At 41.8% G+C, this 25,965-nt stretch overlaps 1 protein-coding gene and 1 non-coding gene across 2 annotated transcripts in view; one reads left to right on the top strand and one right to left on the bottom strand.

Moving 5' to 3' along the window:
- LMBRD1 (LMBR1 domain containing 1) overlaps window positions 1-25,965 on the top strand; it is a 132,604-nt gene that overhangs the window by 16,925 nt on the left and 89,714 nt on the right. Inside the window, exon 3 of the mRNA XM_043890004.1 lies at window positions 6,771-6,831. Coding sequence (XP_043745939.1) covers window positions 6,771-6,831 — 61 coding nt within the window. The remainder of the gene's footprint in view (window positions 1-6,770; window positions 6,832-25,965) is intronic.
- On the bottom strand, window positions 25,799-25,870 carry TRNAC-ACA. The gene has a single exon. It is a non-coding gene; the product is annotated as a tRNA-Cys (tRNA).

Raw genomic sequence — 25,965 nt, 5'->3', positions numbered from 1 at the left:
TTTCATTTACTTATTAATAGTTGTCTCTGTCTAGTTATGTCTATTTTTAGCCAGCTGAAAGCTTTGATAATATACCAGTTTTTCCCCAATACTTTGATGTATATAAATTGATGTTTTAAAATATTCTTAGTTCCCCTTTTTGTCTTTTCTCTTTTTTGGAGCACTGGCTGGGGGACTAGTGAACTTCCTAAGAGTTGCCATTTGAAGCTGGCCTGTGCTAATAGTTAAATGAGAACTGAAGCGACTTTCAAAAACTACATCTGGTAAACTGTAAAGAGTATTTTCTCCAAAAAATTATTAACGAATTCTCTTGAGATGCTTAGTAAAAGACGAGAGTATTTAAATATTAGTATTTAAGAACTAGTTTCAGACTTCATGCCGTAGCTGTAGGTGTCTCAGGGTAAAAGTGTGCCACAGCATCTTTAATCTCTTTCATCCTTATTAAAATGTGCAGGTGGTGGTTTTCCATGATGAATTATGTTGTGGCTTAAGTTTTACAAACTGCATTTCTTATTCCTGAATGAATATGTCTGCCATCTGAGTTTCTCAGCTTCCACCTTGGATGTTGAAGCCTCTAAACCGATTAGGAACCTGCTTATCAGGTACAGTTGTTTGGAAACTCGAGACATCAAGGACTGCTGACGTTGCACTTAGGAGCTGAGGACACCAGACAGGCAGTCAACAGTACTTTCTCTGTTTTGTCTACTTTACCTTCCTAGTTATTTCTGCCTGCCTTTGGTCAAGGGTATATTGTGATAATGTCTGAAGTGTTTCCATTGACCTCTTTTTCAGCTCCTGGCACTATGGATATTTTTCGCCAGATAATTTCATTGCTTCTAGTTTTCCTGTGTAATAATTAACTTCACAGATTAAAAAAAAACAACACACAAAACCGTAAAGAAGAGCTGAAAGTATTCTATTATGGTGCCTTGTGTAGTTGGCCAATAACTTTGGCTCATGAAACATACAAAGTGTGCATGCTCAGTCATGGCCGACTCTTTATGACCCCATGGGCTTGGTCCTCCGGGTTCCTCTGTGTGTGGACGTCTCCAGGCAAGAATACTAGAGTGATTGCCGTTTCCTCCTCTTCCTTCCCGACTCAGGGATCAAACCCACATCTCCTGTGTCTCCTGCATTGCAGGCAGATTCTTTTCCACTGACCTAAAGTGTACTAAAAAAAAAAAAATCAGAAATAGCCATTAACATGAACAGATATTTTTATTTTATACAGTGTATAAAATTAGTTAAGATGTGGCATGAAAATATTTGTTTTGGTAGCTAAAATATTCATTTCTTCTTTCTGTCCATCAGTGATAATCTCTTTATGTCCTGAGATTATCAGTTGTTTGGGTTGAACGCTCTCATACTGCCTCATTCCTGATCTCAGATGCAGATAACTGTACCTTAGAACTTTGTGTTCTTACTACACCTTAAATGTATTCTTGCACTTAGTATTTACTAAGTATCTAATAAGAGAGTTCCAGAAAAACATCTGTTTCTGCTTTATTGACTATGCCAAAGCCTGTGACTGTGTGGATCACAATAAACTGTGGAAAATTCTGAACGAGATGGGAATACCAGACCACCTGACCTGCCTCTTGAGAAACCTGTATGCAGTTCAGGAAGCAACAGTTAGAACTGGAAATGGAACAACAGACTGGTTCCAAATAGGAAAAGGAGTACGTCAAGGCTGTGTATTGTCACCCTGCTTATTTAACTTATCTGCAGAGTACATTATGAGAAATGCTGGGCTGGAAGAAGCACAAGCTGGAATCAAGATTGCCGGGAGAAATATCAATAACCTCAGATATGCAGATGACACCACCCTTATGGCAGAAAGTGAAGAGGAACTAAAAAGCCTCTTGATGAAAGTGAAAGAGGAGAGTGAAAAAGTTGGCTTAAAGCTTAACATTCAGAAAACTAAGATCATGGTATCTGGTCCCATCACCTCATGGGAAATAGATGGGGAAACAGTGGAAACAGTGTCAGACTTCACTTTTTTTGGGCTCCAAAATCACTGTGGATGGTGACTGCAGCCATGAAATTAAAAGACGCTTACTCCTTGGAAGGAAAGTTATGACCAACCTAGATAGCATATTAAAAAGCAGAGACATTACTTTGCCAACAAAGGTCCGTCTGGTCAAGGCTATGGTTTTTCCAGTGGTCATGTATGGATGTGAGAGTTGGACTGTGAAGAAAGCTGAGTGCCGAAAAATTGATGCTTTTGAACTATGGTGTTGGAGAAGACTCTTGAGAGTCCCTTGGACTGCAAGGAGATCCAACCAGCCCATCCTAAAGATCAGTCCTGGGTGTTCATTGGAAGGACTGATGCTGAAGCTGAAACTCCAGTACTTTGGCCACTTCATGGGAAGAGCTGACTCATTGGAAAAGACCCTGATGCTGGGAGGGATTGGGGGCAGGAGGAGAAGGGGATGACAGAGGATGAGATGGCTGGATGGCATCACTGACTCGATGGGCATGAGTTTGAGTAAACTCTGGGAGTTTGTGATGGACAGGGAGGCCTGGCGTGCTGTGATTCATGGGGTCACAAAGAGTCAGACACGACTGAGCGACTGAACTGAACTGAATCTCTACGGAGCAGCGGGTGGTCAGGTGGGAGTGAGCTCAGTGTGGGCAGGAAGGTGAGGGATCCTGGCTGCTTTTCAGGGAGCTTCGTCCTCCAGGGCAGTAGGAGGTGGGCTGAGGGAGGGGTGTTTTATTCGTGGTGACTGTGGTGTTTGATGGAAGCTACTGGAGTGCATACACTGTAGGATTCAGTAGAGTGGGAGAGATGTTTGTCACGGAGGGGTATTGTTGCAGGCCCAGTGTTGTGTCCTTGCAGAAACAGAGGGGTGCGGGCCTCAGCGTGAAAGGCGTGGCTGTGAATAGCGCATGCACTCAGCAGAAGAAAGGGCTAGTCTCTGAGTACAGGTGGAGTGGGGTCTCGATTTGGGAATGAGTTGAGTAACTCTTGTTTTTGGTCCTCAGATTATTTTAGAGACCTTCAAGTCCGGGCTTCTTAATCACTGGCTTGTGTCCTGAGTGCCTCTTTCCTGTGAGGGGTGGTCCTGTGTGTTGCCGATGTTTAGCAGACCCTAACCTCCTTCAGATGCCAGTAGCATGCCATCCCTTCCCCCAGCCCCATTGTCTCCAAGACGTTGCCAGATGTCCTCTCGGGGACAGAGTCATCTGTGAGTGAGAGCCATAGGTCTAAAGTGAGGTTATCTGGTAAAGTTAAGGGGGCTTAAGTGTAGCTTTGGGTTGGACTGAGCATTTCAAAAGGCCTCCTGGAAGGATGGAAAAGGGAGCTTTATGTATACAAATCACTATCTTTTCGTCATGGACCTTATCTCCTTTTCCTTTTTTCTAAAATGTTCCTCTTGCGTATTCTCTACTTAGTATTAGTTCTTATTTCTCTCACATTCCTTTGGGTCTCCTGAATTTTTTTTTGGTCTCTACTTTGGGAGGCAGAAGTTTATAAAATGTATTAAGGGCATAACTAGCAATTTTCAAAATATAGAAGGAAGTTTCATAAACTGAGCTCTTTTGACAGTGAATCAGATACCTTGAAGGCAAGGTTGTATATAAAAGCCAAATATACAAATAGTACTTGAGTGATGTTGTATATTTTACACATATTTTTGCTTTAAAATAGTAACAGTAATATTCTCTAACTGCTGCAAGATTTGGTTAAACAAAAGAACACTTGAGGGTAAAAGACACTAAAAGTCAGTGAACCTTTGAGTTTAAATAGTTGTTGTTTAGTGCTAAGTTGTTTGACTCTTACGACCCCATGGACTGTAGCCCACCCAGTCCCTCTGTCCATGGGATTTCCCAGGTAAGAATACTGGTGTGGGTTGCCATTTCCTTCTCCAGGGGATCTTCCCAACCCAGGGATCCAGCCTGCATCTCCTGCATTAGCAGGCGGATTCTTTACCAGGGAAGCCCATTGATTTTAAATTACCTTCAGTCTTTCTTCTTGTCTTTTTCTGAGGTTATTGTCGTCTTCAGTTTTTAAGTTTAACTTTTATGTGACTGTCAGTGGGTACATTAATACCTCGTTGGTTGGAATCTTGCAGAGAAATAGCTATAATTATCCTCTGTTTCAAAAAATCTTCACGTTTCAAAAATCTTTAAAAATTTGTTCTGCTATATAAAGAATCACTTATGAAACACAGCTTTTGGGAGCTGAAGTTTTGGTTGTGTTCATTCATTTGGATACCTGAAGAAAAAGTTTCTCGTCATTGGTTAGAATTTACCACAGTGCTTTTTCTAGTCTTGTGCGGTGAGCACTGCTTAACTTTATTTTTATTTTTCTGTAGTACATATTTGGTGTTTCTTTGATTACGTTTTTTAGTCAAGGATTGTGAGTGTTAAAGTTATTGATTGCAACTTGTTCTGTTTACCCCCATTCAGAAGTACTTCATGGATATCCATACATACCAGTTTATATACATTTTAGAGATTTTAATGTCCATATGGTATTCCACATTGTAAATGTACAATAATACATTTTATCGTTTCTCCCCAGGTGATTCGGTTGTCTCATTTTTTGTTGTTTCTTACTGTTTTTCAGCATTTTAAATGACATTATCCTGTTGTTTACTGATCTTTCTGTCAGGGTGCACAGACTGTCTAGTTGTGGCGCATGGCCTTACTTGCCTGGAGGCATGTCGGATCCTAGTTCCCTGATCAGGGAGTGAACCCGTGTCCCCTGCATGGCAAAGCAGATTCTTAACCACTGGACTACCCTGAATATTGTCGGGTGAAGAAAGATCAGTCAACATTGATTGGTGGAGGCTGTAATTTATGGGAATAAGGGTCAGCAGGTTCCCACGTTCTTACACGCTTCCCGCTCTGTGAAGTGGTGAGCTTCCAGAAGTGTGGGTGCTTCAGCAGAGGCGCCCCTGCCTGCGGGGCAGGCGGAAGAGTGGGCTTAGGTAGATCGACACCCTGGACATGGGTGCCCTGCCACTCAAGCTGGAATACCCGCTGTCTTTGGACCCCAGACACCGCAGGGGCTGAGCACCCGGTCAGCCTCTGGGCCCCGTGGTCCCGTGAGTGACTGAGGTGGAGGACAGCCCTTCTGCTTGTGGGCCGGGGGGTCTGGGCTTGAGAGCTGCCAGGCATTCCTCTGGAGGTCTTGAGTTTATTCAATGGGCAGGACTACTTGTTTCACAACATCCCTGTGCATGATATCTGTCCTGATTTGTGTGAATCTTTTTAGGACAGATTTCAGCAAAGATGGTCTGTGTCACGGACTGTCTTCCTTACTATTACTGTGTGTAGATGGCTTTTCCTCCACGTTTGCCATTGCTGGATATTTTTTAATGATTTCAATCTTGTCCTTTAGGTGAATGGAAGATCACTATGATAGTGAATGGAAGGTCACTATGATATTAATAATAGATTTTCATGCTTTATTAATAAGATTTGGTAATTGGCTAAATCCCTCCTTGTTGGTCTTTTACAAAAAATTTCTTAGCTCTTTGCCCGTGTGTTTTCCAGATGACTTTTAGAATCACCATGTCAGAGCATTGTCCCTACTGTTGGGATTTTGATTGGCAGTGTATGGTTTCATGGAGTTGGTATTTACAGCCTTTTCATGTGGAAATGCTGACTTTTCATTTGGATCTTCTTAATATTCTGTAGTTACTTGTTTCTTTATACAGGTAACATAATTTTAAAGTTTAGCCTGTTCTTGTTTTTCACAGTCTTCATTGCTGTTGGAGAAATAGCATTTTTATTGTGCACTGTGTGTCAAGGTTTGCGTCTAGTGCTAAATTTGAGTTTTCCACACTTTTGTTCTTTTAGGCATTTTTCAATTAGAAATTCATAGATCCTTGCTGTAGGTGTTTATAAGTGAAAAAGGGGAAAAAAAGAAAAACCTAAATTATTTTAGGATAATTAAACGTTACTCTTCTGCCTTAAAAGACTTGTAGGTGGGATTCTTAAAGTGTTGATGGAATAGAATTGACCTGAATACTAAAATGAGCCTTGTTACTTAATAGCAAGTCACATAGACTCTCCAGGTTTAATTTTTTATATGTGTAAAATTAGGGTAGTCAAAAAGACTTGCTATTATACCTCAGTTCTAATTAATTAATGTAATTTTTAAAAAATTTGAGATTAATTTGAATTAATTTTCTAAAATTGCTAATTAAAAAATAATTGGGTTCAATGCAAAGGAGTTTAATTTCCTTCTTTTAGGTATTTTTTAAATGTATATTATGCTGGATATCTTGTTTCTAAGTTCCAAATCATACCGGTCCCTCTACATCGCAGTGTGCCGCTGCTTCCCGTTGCCCTCCGGCCAGAGACCAGAGTGCTTCAGCCGACTCACACGTCCTCACGCCTGCCCCTCCCCTCCCTCACTCCTGCTTCCTCGTCCCCTTCCAGAAGCTCCAGGGAGTCTGGATTTTGCTTCTTGCGGGTTTTCACTCCCCATGTGTGTGCCTTCCCTCTCTTCCCACCTTCCCGCCGTGTTTTTCAGACCCTGCTTAGTTGCCCTGGGAAGCCACCCCTGACGGTCAGTCGACTTCCATCTCCTGAACTTCCTCAGAACCACATGCTTACGCTTGCTCACATTTACCTGCTAATGCAGTTGTCTTTTTACTCATCTGTCCCTCACTTCTTGAAGGCACAGACCATACCTGTTGGTGTCGATGATACATTTTATAAAGTGATATGTGATCATATTAAGACTTAAGTATAACTGTTAAGCAATTAGATGTTTCATTAATATTTCTGTTGTTTCCTTTTTGTCCTAGGACTGGGCCAATGCGAACGTCAGCAGACAGATCGAGGATACTGTACTGTATGGTTACTATAGTGAGTAAATTTCCATTTCATTTCCTGTCTGGGCTGCTCACCAAAGTGTAGAATAAAGCTACGTATAAACTTTAAATTTTGATATTGCATTTGAAATGACTATTTCAGCACCAGAAATAAGTAGTATAGGATTCACCTAGTCATCTTGAAGCTTCTGTAAGATACTTTGCTTCATTAAGGTTCACCTGCTACCCTTCTCTAGAGGTTTAGTCATGTTAAGCCTCAGCTCTCTGCCTCTGATAGGATTGTTTGCTAACCTTCCTTTCCATTTTCCCACTTGAAGTGTTGATTTTGAGTATCTGTGTTCCAGAAATTTCTTCTAAGTATTGGCAGTAGTAGAGTGTACTGTCTGGGAGTTTGCAGCATCACCTTTTTTATACTCTACAGAACCTGTTAATCTGGGAGTCATGGGGGCTTGGGGGCTTCCCTGGTAGTTCAGCTGGTTAAGAATCCACCTGTGATGAAGGGGACCCCAGTCCGATTTCTTGGTCGGGAAGATCCCCTGGAGAAGGGATTTTGACTGCCCACTCCAGGATTCTTGCCTGGAGGATCCCCATGGACAGAGGAGCCTGGCGGGCTGCAGTCCATGGGGTCGCAAAGAGTCCTATGCGACTGAGTGACTCAGCCCAGCACAGCATGGTGGTCTGGGCCCTTCCTCCTCTGTTTCCTTTCTTCCTTCCATAGTGTTGGATTAGGGAAACTATTTATAATAACCACTTAAATGTTTCCCAAGTTTTTTCTTTGAAAACATATAAGTGTGCTTTTTAAAAATGTTTAAGTGCTGAATTAGAAAAGGGATGTCCTGTTTTTTTGGTCAGCAGTGAATCAAGAGGTTGAAAAATATTTTTGTAGGACATTGGAAAAACATCTGTAGAAGTTTCTGTTGATAGGATGAGTTTTTCAAGGATGTCATTGGATTTTAATTTAGCTGCTTTGGCTCTAACTTTGTCTCTTACCTGTCTATAATCTGCAGGACCTATGAAATTCTGTTTCTTTTGTATAGATTTTGGAAGTATTTTACCATGTTTTGATAAAGAATTCATTATTTCTAATGAATACATTAAATATGTATCATAAAATTTATATTTGACTTGTTAAGTGAAAACTTTTGAAATGGTGGTATATTAAGCAGACTGTTGCTTTTCGTTACAGATTTACTGCGTGCATGTTCAGTCATTCAGTTGTGTCCGACTCTTTGTGACCCCATGGACTGCAGCAGGCCAGGCTTCCCTGTCCTTTACCATCTCCCAGAGTTTGCTCAAACTCATGTCCATTGAGTCGGTGATGCCATCCAACCCTCTCATCCTCTGTCCCTGCTCCTCCTCCTCCTGCCTTCAGTCTTTCCCAGCATCAGGGTCTTTTTCAGTGAGTCAGCTCTTCACATCAAGTGGCCAAAATATTGGAGCTTCAGCTTCAGCGTCAATCCTTCTAGTGAATATTCAGGGTTGATTTCCTTTAAGATGGACTGGTTTGATCTCCTTGCAGTCCAAGGGACTCTCAAGAGTCTTCTCTAGCATCACAATCCTAAAGCATCAATTTTTTGGCACTCAGCCTTCTTTATGGTCCAACTCTCACATCCATACGTGACTACTGGAAAAACTTTTGACTCTATGGATCTTTGTCAGCAAAGCGCTATCTCTGTTTTTTAATACATAGTCTAGGTTTGTCATGGCTTTTCTTTCAAGGAGCAAGCGTCTTTTAATTTCATGGCTGCAGTCACCATCTGCAGTGATTTTGGAGCCCAAGAAAATAAAGTCAGCCACTGTTTCCATTGTTTCCCCATCTGTTTGCCATGAAGTAATGGGACTGGATGACCATGATCTTAGTTTTTTGGATGTTGAGTTTTAAGCCAGCTTTTTTCACTCTCCTCTTTCACCTTCATCAAGAGGCTTTTTAGTTCCTCTTTGCCTTCTGTAATTAAGGGTGGTGTCATCTGAATATCTGAGGTTGTTGAGATTTCTCCTGGCAATCTTGATTCTAGTTTGACAGGATATAAATCCCATCATCAAAACAGTTCTGTGGGGGGGCCTGTCTCTTTGTGACACTAAACTGCATTTGTGCTGCAAAATGTGACAAGATAAGCCTGATTTTATCTAGGTGCAGTCCAGGTTTACAAACCCTGTCTTATCATTGAACCTAGAGGCTACTGGATTGATCCATCATAGTCAAAGGTACAAAGACTTCTACACTGGAGTGTTAATTCATCAGTCTTTCCAGTTTGTTTTATAGAGAGAATTAAGTCTACAGAAAATGATTTGTGATCATTTTTCTTAATCCTACTAAGGATAGTATGTCTCTAGTGTCATTTTAAATGCATGGGGGAAAATTAATCTTTATAAACAAGATTACTTAGGGATTTAGGATTTGATTCTCTGTATAATTTGGATTGTAGTGAGAGACTACTTTGGGATAGGGTAGTTGAGTCACTGATGTAGGAAAAAAGTTTGCATGAGAAGCCAAATTATGGAAAAAAAGATTTCCTGATGACTGTGGAATCAAAGCAAGAGGATTTAATTTAATAATATTAATGGTTGTTGTCATAAAGTTACTTAGCTGCATTTTAGCTATGACGGGTAGGTCTTTGACTCGGATGATGACCTATAGCTAAGTATCATAGCTTCTGAGATGGTAACTGTCCTCAAGCCCAGCTGTCTCCTAGAAATGCTAGATAGTACCTAACTGCCCATTGCTTCTCTTCTTCTGCATCCTGAGCGCCACACAGATTCCAGAGAATCCAGTTTTACCCGTTCCCTTCTGTGAGATTCTGTAGTTCATCTAATCTCTCCTAACATACCAACACATTTGTGTTGCCTGACCTTGCCAGGTACTGTGCAAGGCTTTCACATCCAACGTTTTCTTTGATCTTTGGGAATGACATTTTGTGGAGGTATTTTCTACATATTACAGGTGAACAAATTAATACCTCAAGATGTTACTGATCACCTTATTAGTGAATGATTAGTCCAGAATGGGCATTATTATAATATTATTATAATGTTTCATAAGCTGGAGCTTACCATTTAGTGAGCTGTCTTTTAATAAACTCCTCTGGGGATGTTTGTTACCTATGGGAATGCTTAGCATGGAACCTCTGGGGCAGCTTCAAACATCACCTGGAGGCCTTTTAAATAATACGAAATAGTAGATTACATCCAGAGAGACTGATTTACGTTGGCATTCTGTTAACATCACCACTCTTCTTATCAGAGAAGCACTTATATATGGGAAGAGTAGAAGGCTCGAGGTGCTGGATTCCAGTTTCCCCAAAATTTCTGATTCTCTCTTGAGACCTCAAGTTTTACCACTAGTAACAAACACTGTCACTTCCTTTGAAGTGACAGGTTCACTTTGTCCATTTCTGAGAGAGTCTGCCTAATACTCCAATCTGGGTTACTATTGCCTTTCTGTCCTTTGTTCTTTCAAGCAGAAATGATACTATTTGAGTAAAAGTGCCTAGGGTAGCTCACAACTGAAATAGCACAAGTGGTTCTCATAAGAATGCTGTATGTGTACTTCCTCAAACAGAACTTTAAACAGATGAGCACTGATGGGTGGACATCTCAGAATCATTTCTGCTTAAGGGTACTTTCCTGATTACACATGCCCCGTGCTGGGGAGTGCTAGGGGGTGAAGAATGTAGTAACTGCTGGTGGAAAGGGAAATAGCATCTTAACATTGTCATGAAGATGATTTCATGTGCAGATACCTTGCTGATCTGTGCTGATACTGAGGTCCTGAAACCACAGTTTTAAAGAAACTTCTGTTTTATTAATAAAACTTTGGGTGTTTTTTTCTGTAAACTTTGTGGAAGTGAATCCTGCTGTGGATACCTCAGCTGCTGATTGGTTATTACCAGACTGTGTTAACTGAAGCTGCCTGCAAAGACACAGCTTTCTGGAGCTCACAGACGGCTGAGAGGGTAGAATAGCTTGTGTGTGTGTGTGTGTGTGTGTGTGTGTGCGCACGTGTGCATGCTAAGTCACTTCAGTCGTGTCTCATTCTTTGCAACCCCATGGACTGCAACCCGCCAGGCTCCTCTGTCCATGGAGTTCTCCAGGCAAGGGTACTGGAGTGGGTTGCCATGCCCTCCTCCAGGGGATCTTCCCGATCCAGGGCTTGAACCTGCGTCTCTTAGCCTCCTGATTGTCAGGCGGGTTATTTACCATGAGTGCCCCCTGGGAAGCTGGTGAATCGCCTACTTGTGCCCCTTTAACCTGTACTCGCGATGACCCTGCACTCAGAAGACTGTCTCATCAGAGGATGCTGTGCCCACCCCAGAATCATTGACTCGTTTTTCTTTTCCTTTGGGATATTTTTGTTTATTCACCTTTGCCTCCAAATCTCTGTGACATTTTCTTTTAAAGCTTCTCTTGCCTGAGTCTTTGGCTCTCAGTTCTGTTTTAGTTTTACATTTCAGCCTCTTATAACTCCTCTGTATATGTTTAGCCTTTTATCTGAGTTCTGTTTTGGCCTCAAATTAATTTTTATCTTTAAATTCTTTCTTTTTACTTACTATAGTTTATTGTAAATGTTTTTCTCTCTTCTCTGACTGTTCTTAAAATTTTTAGTTTTAATTCTTTCACCATCTACTTTCCTTTAGTTTCTTTTAAGTGAATTTTCCTTTTACTTAATCATTTTTCTTTACGCGTGTGTTGATTTTGCTGTGAGTGCAGGGCAGTTTAGACACAGGGAAAGCCCAAACCCAGAGCAGGGGTGTTCACGGCTGCTGTGCTGCCTTGTCTGTAGTTGTCCTGTCACTTGCTTCTAGCAAACCTGTCTCTTGACACTGGTTTTTTTTTTTTTCCATTTATTTTTATTAGTTGGAGGCTAATTACTTTACAATATTGTAGTGGTTTTTGCCATACATTGACATGAATCAGCCGTGGATTTACATGTGTTCCCCATCCCGATCCCCCCTCCCACCTCCCTCTCCATCCCATCCCTCTGGGTCTTCCCAGTGCACCAGCCCTGAGCACTTGTCTCATGCCTCCAACCTGGGCTGGTGGTCTGTTTCACCCTTGATAGTATACACGTTTCGATGCTGTTCTCTCAGAACATCCCACCCTTACCTTCTCCCACAGAGTCTAAAAGTCTGTTCTGTACATCTGTGTCTCTTTTTCTGTTTCGCATATAGGGTTATCGTTACCATCTTTTTAAATTCCATATGTATGCGTTAGTATACTGTATTGGTCTTTATCTTTCTGGCTTACTTCATTCTTTATAATGGGCTCCAGTTTCATCCATGTCATTAGAACTGATTCAAATGAATTCTTTCTGCAAGAGAGAGAGAGAAAATTGACGCTGATTTTTGGGCTGTCTTTTTTGTGTTCATAAAAATTGAGTCATATCCTGTGTGTTGTTTCCTGTTTGGCCTCTTTAGGCCTCTTTAGCCTCTTTAGCACTCAGTTACATTTGAAAATCATCCCTATTGTTGCAGGTAACAGTACTTTGTTGATTCTCATTGCTGTATAATACTTTATTGTAACAACATATCATGGTTTATCCATGCTCTTGTTGGTGATCAACTGGCTTGTTTAGCATTTGGCTATTTCCAATACTGCTGTATATATGTGTGTGGGGTGTGGGTGTATATATACTGCATTGTTTTCCATTTTATGGATGCTCTTTTTCAAACAACCCCACATAGGTATTTAATAAATTCTCACCTTTTGCTGTTAAGGAATTCTATAGTGAAAATAGAGTTTGCCAAGTGTGTGTGTATTTAGGTGAGTTAAATTATGGAACTGGGACGAATGAGATTGACCAGGAAGTTTTCAAACTGAAACCATGCACCTCAGATTTGAACTTGAACCCACACATCCAGGCTAGAACCCAACCAAGACCCAGACGGGGGTTTGTACCCATGATCTTCTAGTTGAGATCACGATATACATGGTCTCAGGACTTAACGAAATTCAGGGTCTTGATGTCTCGTCATGGAAAGAACTCAGTGAGAGACACAGTGACAGGTAAGAAGTGGATTTATTTAGAGAGAAACACACTCCACAGACAGAATGTGTGCCATCTCAGCAGGTGAGAACAGCCCCGGGGCATGGGGTGGTGTTTTTATGGGGTCGGTAATTTCCTAGGATAGTGAGTAGTGGGAGGGGTAGTCTAGCTATTTGGGGAAGGGCCAGAGATTTCCAGGATTGAGCCAGCACCCAATTTGTTAATGCTGTGGTCAGCCTTGGAGCTGTCATGGTGCCCGTGGGCATTATACTTGGTCTGCTGATGTGTTACAGTGAGCATACACTGAGGCTCAAGGTCTAGTGGAAGTGGACTCATCTGCCATCTTGGACCCGTTCAGTGCTAATCGTTTTATGTTGTATTCTCAGGCTGTGTCATTCTTTTAAAGGTTGTGCCCTGTTCCCTTCCATTCTGTTTCAAAACCATTCCTGTGCCAGGCATTCTGGAGCACCTAAGAGAGTTTCCCACGTGGCACTAGTGGTAAAGACCCCGCCTGTCAGTGCAGGAGACGTAAGAGACACGGGTTCGATCCCTGGGTCAGGATGATCCCTTGGAGGAGGGCATGGGAACCCATTCCAGTATTCTTGCCTGGAGAGTCCCATGGTCAGAGGAGCCTGGTGGGACACAGTCCACAGGGTTGCAAAGAGTCAGATATGACCCAAGTGACTTAGCACACGCACAAGAGAGTTTTTAGGACATTGGTTAGTTAGTTGCTGAAAACTTGTAGCTGGAGTTTATACAGTTATTCTGAACTTGCTGTCTAACTGGTGAATCGTGCCGTGGTACCTTGAGGCCCCTTCCCTTCTCTCTGACTTGTCCACGTGTGTGATGATGCTGGAGCAGTGCCTCTGCACCATGGTAGGAGTGTGAGACGCGTGAGTGCTGAGCAGGTGTCACTGCCCTGCAGACCTCTCTTGAACGTCATATCCATGTCCAGTGGTCACTTGACAATTTCTACCAAAAAGTTCACATCTCAAACTCAACATTTCTAGAGCAGCTGATCCTCAAGCTGTTAATATTCTGTAAATTTCTTGATGGTCAGTGAATCGCAGCAGAGTTCAATCAGTTCAGTCGGTCAGTCATGAAAAGTCTGCCTAGGACTGTTGCCATTCAGCTCAGTTCAGTTGCTCAGTCGGGTCTGATTCTTTGCGACCCCATGAACCGCAGCATGCCAGGCCTCCCTGTCCATCACCAACTCCTGGATCCACCCAAACCCATGTCCATCGAGTCGGTGATGCCATCCAACCACCTCATCCTCTGTCGTCCCCTTCTCCTCCTGTCCTCAATCTTTCCCAGCATCAGGATCTTTTCAAATGAGTCAGCTCTTTGCATCAGGTTGCCAAAGTATTGGAGTTTCTGCTTCAGCATCAGTCCTTCCATTGAACACCCAGGACTGATATCCTTTAGGATGGACTGGTTGGATCTCTTTGCAGTCCAAGGGACCCTCAGGAGTCTTCTCCAACACCACAGTTCAAAAGCATCAATTCTTTGGCACTCAGCTTTCTTTATAGTCCAACTCTCACATCCATACATGACTACTGGAAAAGCCATAGCCTTGACTACTGAGTTACCTCAGTCCAGAAACCATCTTTGACTTTATTTTTTCACAAGTTGTATCAAATATCTATAATGTTCTCTTGTGCTTGGCTTTCAAAATTTATTCAGAATCTGGGAGTTCCCTGGTGGCCTAGTGGTTATGATTCCAGGCTGTCACTACCGTGGCCCTGGGTTTGATCCCGTCGGGGAACTGAGATCCTACTAGTCTCAGGTGTGGCAAAAAAAAAAAAGAAAAACAATTATCCAGAATCTGACCACTTTTTAGTACTGTCTTAATCAATTGGGGCTGCTATAACAAAAGCATTGCAGACTAGGCGGCTTAGCAGCAGACATTTATTTCTGTCTGTTCTGGAAGCTTGCAAACCTAAGATCGGGGTGCTGACAGTGTGGAGTCTGGTGAGGACTTGCTCCCTGGTTGCAGATGGCGGCCTTCCTGTTGTGTCCTGACACAGCAGAGACAGCGGGCTCTCTCCTGTGCCTTCCGTCACGCACCAATCCCGTTCACGAGGGCGCCACTCTCAAGACCTAATTACCTCCCACCCTCAAACACCAACACACTGGGGTTGGATTCAGTGCATGAGCTTCGGGAGACAGAAATGGTCCACAGCACTGTGTATATGAGAAGGGATAATTCGTACTTCCATGTTGTTAAGAGTGAATGATCTGGTTGGGATGTGACTTCACATATGGCCAAGTAAGAAGGTTGACAGAGCCTCTTCCCAAAAAGCAATACAGAATTGACAAAAGAACAACTTCAGTGCTTTGGAAATCAGCCAGACAGAGGACTATTTACACTTGCAGACTGGTAAGGACAGTGGTTAGTGTGTAATATTTTAGACTAGGTCTGTTGCCTTCCTACTAACCACTTCTTCCCTCCTCAGCTTGAGCTGAATGAGAATAAAAATACTACATCTCACAATTTACGAGGTGCCAGTAAGAGAAAACTTGATAAATTCTACTTTATCAAAATTAAAAATGTGGCCTTTCAAAAGACAGTTTAAAAAAATGAAGTCACAGACACAATATTTGCAAATCGTATATGTTGTATAAGGCTTGTATACAGAATATAATAACAATTCTTACCAATCACTAATTAGAAAAACAGTTAAAAATGAGCAAAGTATTGCTGGGAGCTGTTGTGGGAGATCCCACCCATGACGAGGTCATGAAGAAAATACCTGACACACAGGCCGTTCAGGATACAAGGGACCCTCCAGGTTGGCCCCGGTCTCTACCCCACCCTGTATCCTCCCCCCTTTTCTGCGGTTGTTCTTGTTTGCCCTGCTGCAGATTCTTGTGTTCCCTGCCGAGAGCTCTCCTGCTTCTCTTTCACTGAATGAGGACCAACTTAAAACCCTAATTAACAAATCTCTTAGATGCTGGTGCCCTATGAAGGGGCCAGGGATGAAGGAAATGCTTCAATTCAAACCCTTTTGCTGGTACTCTGGCTTGTTTGATAAATGTGTGCTCTCATCACAAAAAATGCTCATGATTGTTCTAAACATCCTAAGCACAGTACACTAACAAAAGAAATATTAAGCATAGGTCCCTCCACGGGGTGAGAAAAGCTCCACAAATAATAGTCACAAATGTGCCTAATAGAAAATATTTTAGATAGAGATTAGCTGGTGACTTCTTGCGGGTAGTTAACTTTTAGACTAAGAGCCTGTTCGTGCTATATCTGCTGTTTTTGCAGTCCTTTGCATTTCTGTTCTGTAAAAATGTAATCCTATCTAGTTCCCATGGAGATGACACCTAATAGAAAGAAAATAGATTAACCACAAAAAAGACAGGGTCGGCTCCTGAAGTTGCTTAACGTTATACCAGGTGCAAGCCATAAATTGTCAACAGGCCTGAAGGCCAAAAGATATTATATATAGAGATTAACCATAATAAAGGCCCTAATAGGTACAGAGCACTTTGGGGGGTGAGGAAGCCCTATTAGAGAATACAAAACATATTGTTTTAAAAGTGGTTATTGGATCAACGTTTGATTGATGTTAATGTGCTGAGGTTGTGCAATGGACACTATTGTTAATATAGTTGGAGATCTAGAAAAATAAGAGTTTAGCCCTAGTGTAAAAACAATAAGATAATTGTTAATTTTAACCAGGAGTGCTAAACAGGGGTTCCCTCTCCAGAGCCGCAGAGTCTTTGTGTGCTAAACTTTTTAGATAAATTTAGCTGAGAACTTCTGCAAAAAGATTGACTTTTATGTTAACAGGATTGTATTGCTATTATGTTGCAACCTGCTGTATCATGAGACTGCCACTTTTTCTGTTTTCTGCTAAGCTCAAGGCCAGAAGATAATGTACAAAAAATCTATGGGAAAAGACTCTCATAAACAAAAAATATACAGAGCACACCTGGTTTCGTGACAGACAAGCTGATGTAATGTTAAACTAAGTCTGTGTGCTTATCTCCCCCTTAGAAATATACCAACTTAGGGTATAAAGAATGAAAAATAAAGCAACTGCCAGACTCTGCTGCACATCCCGGTTGGGTCTCTTTCTTTCTCTCTCTCTCTCATTTGCCGACGCCATTCATCCTGAGGGTTCCCCTGGATCCTGCTGGGGCTGGACCCCAACAAAGTATTTGAGCATACTTTCATCAATAATGATTTCTAAATTGCTTATAAGCACATGAAAAGATATTCAACATTGTTAATCATTATGGAAATGCAGATTAAATCCCCAGTGAGATATTGCTGCACACCCACTAGAATGATTATCTCAACTCAGGCTCTGTAACAAAATACTGCAGACTGGGTGACTTAAACATGTATTTCTCACTGTCATAGAGGCTGGGAAGCATAAGATCATGGTGCCAACAGATTCAGTTCCTCTCTTGACTTGCAGAGGGCTACCTTCTTGCTGTGTCCTCACATGGGGGCCGTGGGAAGGAGAGGGAGACAGAGACTGGCCCTATCTTCCTTTTACCCTAAACACTCAGATCATGTCATGGAGTCCCACTCGTGACTTGATCTAATCCTTATTGTTTGTCAAAGGTCCCACCTCCAGATACCATCACAATGGAGGTTAGGGCTTCAACCTGTGCATTTGGGGGCAAACCTACATTCAGTTCATAATGGATGTGATAAAAACCAGATACTATCCAAGTATTGACAGATCCAGAGAAACTAGAAAGTTCAAGTGCTGGTGTTACAAATGTCACATGGTGTATGGGGTTGAAAGGCAGTTTTCAACTTTCCTAAAAAGTTAAGATGGAATCAAGATTGCAGTGAGAAATATCAGTAACCTCAGATATGCAGATGACACCACCTTTATGGCAGAAAATGAAGAGGAACTAAAGAGCCTCTTGATGAAAGTGGAAAAGCTGGCTTAAAACTCAACATTGAAAAAGTAAGATCATGGTATCTGGTCCCATGGCAGATAGATGGAGAAACAATGAGAACAGTGATAGACTTTGTTTTCTTGGGCTCCAAAATCACTGCAGATGGTGACTGCAGCCATGAAATTAAAAGATGCTCCTTGGAAAAAAAGCTATGACTAACCTAGACAGCATGTTAAAAAGCAGAGACATTACTTTGCTGACAAAGTCCATATAGTGAAAACTGTGGTTTTTCTAGTAGTCATGTTTGGTTGTGAGAGTTGGACTATAAAGAAAGCTGAGCGCAGAAGAATTGATGCTTTTGAACTGTAGTGTTGGAGAAGACTCTTAAGAGTCTCTTGGACTGCAAGGAGATCCAACCAGTCCATCCTAAAGGAAATCAGTCCTGAATATTCATTGGAAAGACTGATGCTGAAGCTGAAATTCCAATACTTTGGCCACCTCATGAGAAGAACTGACTCATTTGAAAAGACCCTGATGCTGGGAAAGATTGAAGGCAGGAGGATGAGATGGTTGGATGGCATCACCAACTCGATGGACATGAGTTTGAGCAAGCTCCGGGAGTTGGTGATGGACAGGGAAGCCTGGCGTCCTGCAGGCTTTGTGATCATGGGGTCGCAAAGAGTCAGACAGGACTGAGTGCCTGAATTGAACTGAACTGAAAATGTTAAATTTTTTAGTTTAATCTATGTGATCCAGCAGTTACACTTTAAGGAATATGCTCAAGAAATGGATATAATGTCCACATGAAGATATGTATGCAAATTCCATAGCAGCTTTTTTCATAATAGCACAGAACTGGAAAGAATCCACATGTCCAGCAATCACTGAGTGTTTAAGTGAAATGTGTTCTGTGTGTGCAGTCTAAGTCAGAGTTCAGCAAACTGGCATTCCTGTTTTCTGTGGCCATTTTCATGCTCTAACATCAGAGTTGAGTGGGTGTGACAGAGATGTACAGGCTGCAGAGTTAGAATAAGATCTGACTCTTCACAGAAAGAAAGAAGAAAACTCTCAGCCCCATGTTTAGTAAAAGAAGCCAGATGCAAAGACTACGTCTTGTTTAATTACCTCAATATGAAATGTCCAGAAAAGGCAAATCTCTGGAGACAGAAAGCAGATCAGTCCTTGCCTCAAACTAGGAGTTGAGTGGGGTTAATTGCAAAATGGCACAGAGCAGCTTGTTTGAGGTAATGGAACTGCTCTAAAAATGGATCCTAGTGATAGTTACTCAACTGTATACATTTACTAAAAATCATCGAATTGTGAACTTAAAATTGGTGCATTTTGTGGTATGTCAATTTTATTACGAAGTCGTTGGGGAAATATTTAATGAGCAGATGTAAGTGAGGAGTATAGCACAGTGCTGGATATATGGTAGGCCGTCAGTGCAGGACAGCTGCTATTATTATGACCTAAAACTTGAGGGGACTTGCATTTTTATGCTTTCTTTTTATTTTCTAAAGTTAGAATCTTATGCGAAAAATGCAGCTGAAAAGTTATGAATCACCAAGGTTTATAAACTGGAATGTGGTTCTTTGTGTATCACACAACATGGCTTCCAAGAATTGTCAGTTAGTAACGCTAATGTGCATTATGTCTGTTTATGTACCGTTTATGTGTATTTTATGTACCGGTATTTCAGCTAATGTTTCTAAGTAGCTTTGGCGTCAACAGTCTAGTCATCATTAGTTTCTACACAATTGTGTGTTACATTGTAAATTGCTTAGCCTTTTCCCTGACTAACAGTTTCTTGTTATAAAAATAGCATTGCAGCATAAACCTTGGAATTAATTGGAAAGAGAGGAACAACCAGCCAAAATAGTCCTTAAGAGAAACGATTGTTCTTCAGATGACGTATTCTAAGTCAGAACCTATAGATGATTTTCTCCTGAAAGTTCTATCTGTCAGATCATGCATCGGAATGTTAACCACTTTGCTGTATTACCAGCAGTGGTGCTGATCATCTCTTGTCATGTAACGAATTGCCCCCAAACTTCTCAGTTTAAGACCGCAGACGGACGTTATCTTACATTCCTGTGGGTTAAGAGTCCAGATGCAGCTCTCAGCAGGGACTGCGGTGTCCTGGGGCGTGGGCAGAGGCGGCCTTAGGCCTGGGCTGTCTGTGTTCAGCCAAGTCAGGTTTTGTCGCATGTACTTTGCATAGGGCGGCTCATAACATGGGAGCAAGCAAGATGGAAACCAGAGTTTCTTAGTCACTCATCCCCCGCTTTGGTCATACTCTGTCGTCAGCAGTGAGTCTAGTCCTGCCCACACCCAGAAGCAGGGCATGAGTATCAGAGATGTTGGCCTCATCAGAGGCTGCCCGCCACAGCTGTTTTGCAAATGTTGACAGCTTTGGTATTTACTCAACACGTAATACTTTCATACTTGCAGAGTATTTATTAAGCAGACAAGGTATGAGGTTTGAAGCCAGCGTTTTGCAGTCCCCTATGTGCCTTTCCCCAATGCCATCTCCTCCCCAACCCCTTAGAAATAAACACTGTTTAAATTCAGTCTGTGTTCATTCTTTACTTGCCTTATAGTATGGGCTATATCCTTAGTTATACCTTTTTTGAAGTGTCTATGAAATTATTTGCTTGTTCAAGTCACGTGTTCCTAGGGTTCATCCATGCTATTGCATAAGGTGTACTTTATTATCATTATGTGTAACTGTGTACTGCATGCTTATCGTTCTGGACATTTGGGCAAACAGTGAACGTGTTCATACATGTTTCCTGTTGCATGTGTGCAAAAATACATACACACAGTGGAATCGATGGGTCATAGGTCATGTGCAGCTTCAACACCCTAAACAGTGCACTATCATTTTTCTGAATGTACCAATTTAAGTCCTCTTAGGAGGTTGTACTCTTTCTAGTTGTTCTGTACCCAGAACTTGGATATCACCATGTATTTGTAGTTTTTGCCAGTTTGGCAAACGTGAGGTGATCATTCACTAATCTGCATTTCTCTTATTTGGAAATGAAGTTGCATATCTTTTAAGATTTATTGGCTTTTTTAGCTTTCTGCTTCAAGTGCCTTTTGGCAGTTGGGATGTGGTTTTGCTACTGATTTAAGATTTTTTTTTTAATGTACTCTGAGTAGTTTAATTTAGTGATTCTAAATGTTTTTTTTTTCCCCACTAGAAGTAAGCCGTGTGAGAGGAGGGAAGATGTGAGCTTTGGTCCTTGACCCCTAGAATGATGCCTGGAACATACTCAGTAGATGTTTGTTGAACTGAATGCATTTGTCGGGGGAGATAATCATGTGAAGTTTGTTTCATATTTTCACTCTTCTGAGTGATGTGTTGCAGGAATAGATTGTTCTCAAACCATCTTTGCATTCCTTGGATAATCCTAGATTGGTCATGGCGGTAGCTTTTTGGGTTTGTTTTTAATTTTTTTTGCTAAATTTCATTTGCTGTCATCTTGTTTAGGTTTCTTTTAAAGCTTGATTTAGAGGTGAAACTGGCCTGTGATTTTCCTTTATCTTTTTCTCATCAGGGTGGAATATGAAGACTGCTAGTTTGCTAAAATGAATCGACAGGTGCCCTTTGCGTGTGTTAGAGAGTGCTGGGAAGCACCTCGCCCTACCGTGTGGTTCCTTTCTCCTGTGACCTGTTCACGTGTTACTGGCAGCCAGGGAATGGATGTGAGCATGGCGCTTTGTGCTAGTGCTCCTTGCGGCCCTTTCACAAAACTGTTACTCTTCAAACCCTGCAGCTGAACTCTGCTGTCTCTAGAATTCTTTATAGCCGTATGGGAATACTTCCAGCAAGGATGAAAACAGTGGTTTCATCGAATTGTTGATGTTGTTACTCACTAAGCTGGCAAGTTGTGTCCAACTCTTTTGAGACCTCATGGACCGTAGCCTGCCAAACTCTTTCTGTCCACGGGATTTCCCAGGCAAGGATACTCCAGTGGGTTGCCGTTTTCTTCTCCAGAGGATCTTCCTGACCTTTGGATCGAAGCTGCTGCTTCTGCATTGGCACACAGGTTGTTTACCACTGAGCTGCCATAGAAGCCCTTTCATCAAATGAGGAGGCATGATTTATGTGTGACCATAACAGGCAAGTTTGGCCTTGGAGTACTATGAAGCAGGGCTGAGGCCAACAGTTTGCCGTGAGAAGGCAGGGGCACACACCCTCACAGCAGACACCCTCTTCAACAGCATGAGACACAGCTCTACATGTGGACGTCACCGAACCGGCAGCGCCAGCTCAGACTGATCATACTCTCTGCAGCTGAAGACAGAGAAGCTCTATACAGGGGCAAGAACAAGACCGGGAGCTGACTGTGGCTCTCATCATGAACCCTTATTGCCGGATTCAGACTTAAATTTGGGAAGACCACTAGGCCATTCAGGTATGACCTAAATAAAATCCCTAACGGTTACACAGTGGAAATGACAAATAGATTCAAGGAATTAGAACTGATAGAGTGCCTGAAGGACTATGGACAGAGGTTCTTGACATTGTACAGGAGACAGCGATCATGACCATCCCCAAGAAAAAGAGATGCAAAAAGGCAAAATGGTTGTCTGAGGAGGCCTTACAAATAGCTGAGAAAAGAGAAGTGAAAGGCAAAGGAGAAAACTAAGATGTACCCATCTGAATGCAGAGTTCCAGAGAATAATAAGGAGAGATCAGAAAGCCTTCCTCAGTGAACAGTGCGAAGAAATAGAGGAAAACAATAGAATGGGCAAGGCTAGAGACCTCCTCAGGAAAATTAGAGATACCTAGGGAACATTTCATGCAAAGATGGGCACAATAAAGGGCACAAATGGTATGGACATAACAGAAGCAGAAGTTATTAAGAAGAGGTGGCAAGAATACACAGACGAACTTTACAAAAGAGATCTTCATGACCCAGATAACCACGATGGTGTGATCACTCACCTAGAGCCAGACATCCTGGAGTGCAGAGTCAACTGGGCCTTAGGAAGCATCACTGCAAACAAAGCTAGTGGAGGTGATGGAATTCCAGGTGAGCTGTTTCAGATCCTAAAAGATGATGCTGTGAAAGTGCTGCACTCAATATGCCAGCAAATTTAGAAACTCAGCAGTGACCTTAGGACTGGAAAAGGTCAGTTTTCATTCCGATCCCAATGAAAGCAGTGCCAAAGAATGTTCAAACTGCTGCACAATTGCACTCATGTCATATGCTAGCAAAGTTATGCTCAAACTTGTCAAGCGAGGCTTCAACAGTATGTGAACTGAGAACTTCCAGATGTTCAGCTGGATTTAGAAAAGGCAGAGAAACCAGAGTTAAATTGCCAACATCTGTTGGATCATAGAAAAAACAACAGAATTCCAGAAAAACTAATTCTGCTACATTGACTATACCAAAGCCTTTAACTGTATGGATCACAACAAACTGTGGAAAATTCTTAAAGAGATGGGAATACCAGACCACCTGACCTGCCTCTTGAGAAATCTACATGCAGGTCAAGAAGGAACAGTTAGAACTGGACACGGAACAACGGACTGGTTCAAAATTGGGAAAGGAATATATCAAGGTTGTATATTGTCACCCTGCTTATTTAACTTCTATGCAGAGTACATCATGAGAAATGCCATGCTTAATGAAGCTCAAGCTGGAGTTAAGATTGCTGGGAGAAGTAGCAATAGCCTTAGATACGAAGATGACACCAACCTTATGGCAGAAAGCAAAGAGGAACTAAAGAGCCTCTTGATGAAGGTGAAAGAGGAGAGTGAAAAAGCTGGCTTAAAACTCAGCGTTCAGAAAACTAAGATCATGGCATCCAGTCCCATCACTTCATGGGAAATAGACGGGGAAACAATGGAAACAGTGAGAGACTTTATTTTCTTGGGTTCCCAAATCACTGTAGATTGTGACTGCAGCCATGAAATTAAAAAATGCTTGCTCCTTGGAAGAAAAGCTGTGACCAACCTAGACAGCATATTAAGAAGCAGAGGCATTACTTTGCCAGCAAAGGTCCATCTAGTCAAAGCTATGGTTTTTCTAGTTGACATGTATGAATGTGAGAACTGGACCATAAAGAAGGCTGAGCACTGAAGATTTGACACTTTTGAACTGTAGTATTGGAGAAAACAACAGTTGTGGTGTTGAGAGTCCCTTGGACTGCAAGGGGATCAAACCAGTCAATCCTAAAGGAAATCAGTCCTGAATATTCATTGGAAGGACTGATGCTGAAGCTGAAACTCCAATACTTCGGCGACCTTATGTGAAGAACTGACTCATTGGAAAAGACCCTGACAGAGGATGAGATGGTTGGATGGCATCACCAACTCAATGGACATGAGTTTGAGCAAGCTGCAAGAGATGGTGAAGGACAGGGCAGCCTGGTGTGCTGCAGTCCATGGGGTTTCAAAGAGTTGCACACCTCTGTGTTACTGAACAACAATAACAGATTTTGGTCTCTTTATTCCACTGAGTAATCAGGCAACAATACCTCCCATTTCAGCTGGAGGGCCTGGTGTTTATTAGAGGACTACTGGTTATCAGGGCAAGTATGTTTTGAACCTGGACTAGGTGGCCCATCACGATACTGCTGTGTTCAGGGGCACAGACTAATTGAGCTTCATCTACTGACCACTCCCAGAGAGGACCACCAAGGACATGGCTCAGGGGTGAATGTTTGGGTTACCCCATTTCTCCTGCAACGTGCTGTGAACAGATTGGAAATACATGGCTGGAATGGTTTTTCAGTCTCAGTTAAAGTAAGACTGGAGAGAGGTACCCGGGCTGGTGTAGCAGCATTCTGCAGGGCCTCCGCTCGCTTCCCTCTGCTCTCCCTCCTTAGTACCCGATTGCCACCTTAAGGTCACCATAGAGTCTAGAGGTGTGGCTGGTGTTTAAGCTGTTGTGTGTACATTTGAGGCAGAAAGTCGAAGGAAGAAAGACAAAAAGGAGAGTGAGCTGAAAGGAAAATGGGTGGTGTGTGTGCAGCTGGCGGTCTTGACCCCAGATTGCCTCAGCTGGGCCAGTGGGATAATTTTAGAAGGCTTTTAGAATTCCCAGAATATCTTAATTCTTTGACCCTCTAAAACAAAAAGCTTTGTAATGATTAATTATACTATTACAGTATTGACTGAGCTATTCTGTGTCTCAGATTTCTCATTGGTAGTCGGGAGGAATAAAGAATGTCTAGAAATTCTGAAGCCTGATTTGCCCAAGTTAATTCTTATGTGAGTTATAGTTTAAAAATGCAGTTTTCAAAAGATATGTTGTTTGTGTGTATTTAAAAAATCGTAAGAATTATCATGTATTCTTTGCCACAGTTTTTGTCTGGCTTTTTAAGAGTTGACGGCTTTCTGTTCTCTTGTTTTTGCTAGTTTTGTTTTAAAAAAATAACTTGTTTTATGAGTCTAATTTCTGCCAATTTCCATAGGCATGAGGTTTAAAATTTCATTTTTAGTGTGTTTTCTTTGATATTAATGGGACTATTAAACCAAAAAGTCTGTTTATCTTTTACTTGTTAGTAGCAATCTTTTAACAAAAACTATTACAAGTAAAATGTATTTTATAAAGATGTCAGGATTTGAGAGTGTCATTCCTGTTGGAGTTAAGAATAAGTTTCCTTTGAAAATAGCTATCAGTTTGAAGTATAACTTTAAAAGAATCAGTTTCTCTGTTTCATGATAGCATTTTTAAAATTTATAGATATATAGTACCAACTTGGCATTAGAACTGATCTGAAACACATGAAAATGTTAATGTATTTTTAGTTTCTTTCTTTACAGTTTAACATTTACATGCTAAAGACAGAGCTCTTTTTGAAGGACACTGAAAAAGAGCAGTGCGATTACAATAAATGGCTGACGATGTGGTGTCAGGGCAGCCCTGGACAGACCAATATCCCAGAGTCTCTTCAGAACCGCGTGTCGTCCCCACTAAACTTTTTCTGGATATTCTTAGAGCAATGTATGAGATTTTTGGTTGCTGTATATCTTCATGTCTCTTTATAGTCAGTGAAAGTGAAGTGAAATCACTCAGTCATGTCCGACTCTTTGCAACCCCTTGGACTGTAGCCCACCAGGCTCCTCCGTCCATGGGATTTTCCAGGCAAGAATACTGGAGTGGGTTGCCATTTCCTTCTCCAGGAGATCTTCCCAACCCAGGGATTGAACCTGGGTCTCCAGCATTGTAGGCAGACGCTTTACCATCTGAGCCACCAGGGAAGTCAGTAACTGCCCCCAAATACTTTTTTGACTTGGGTCATGATCAGCCAGTTTTGCTAGTTCTGGAACTTCTTTAAGCTGTACTAGAAGGTGTA

The sequence above is a fragment of the Cervus elaphus genome, chromosome 28, assembly GCF_910594005.1.
Source record: "Cervus elaphus chromosome 28, mCerEla1.1, whole genome shotgun sequence".
Lineage (NCBI taxonomy): Eukaryota > Metazoa > Chordata > Mammalia > Artiodactyla > Cervidae > Cervus > Cervus elaphus.
Note: the sequence above shows the minus strand (reverse complement) of the source record. Positions and strands in the feature narration are given on the sequence as shown.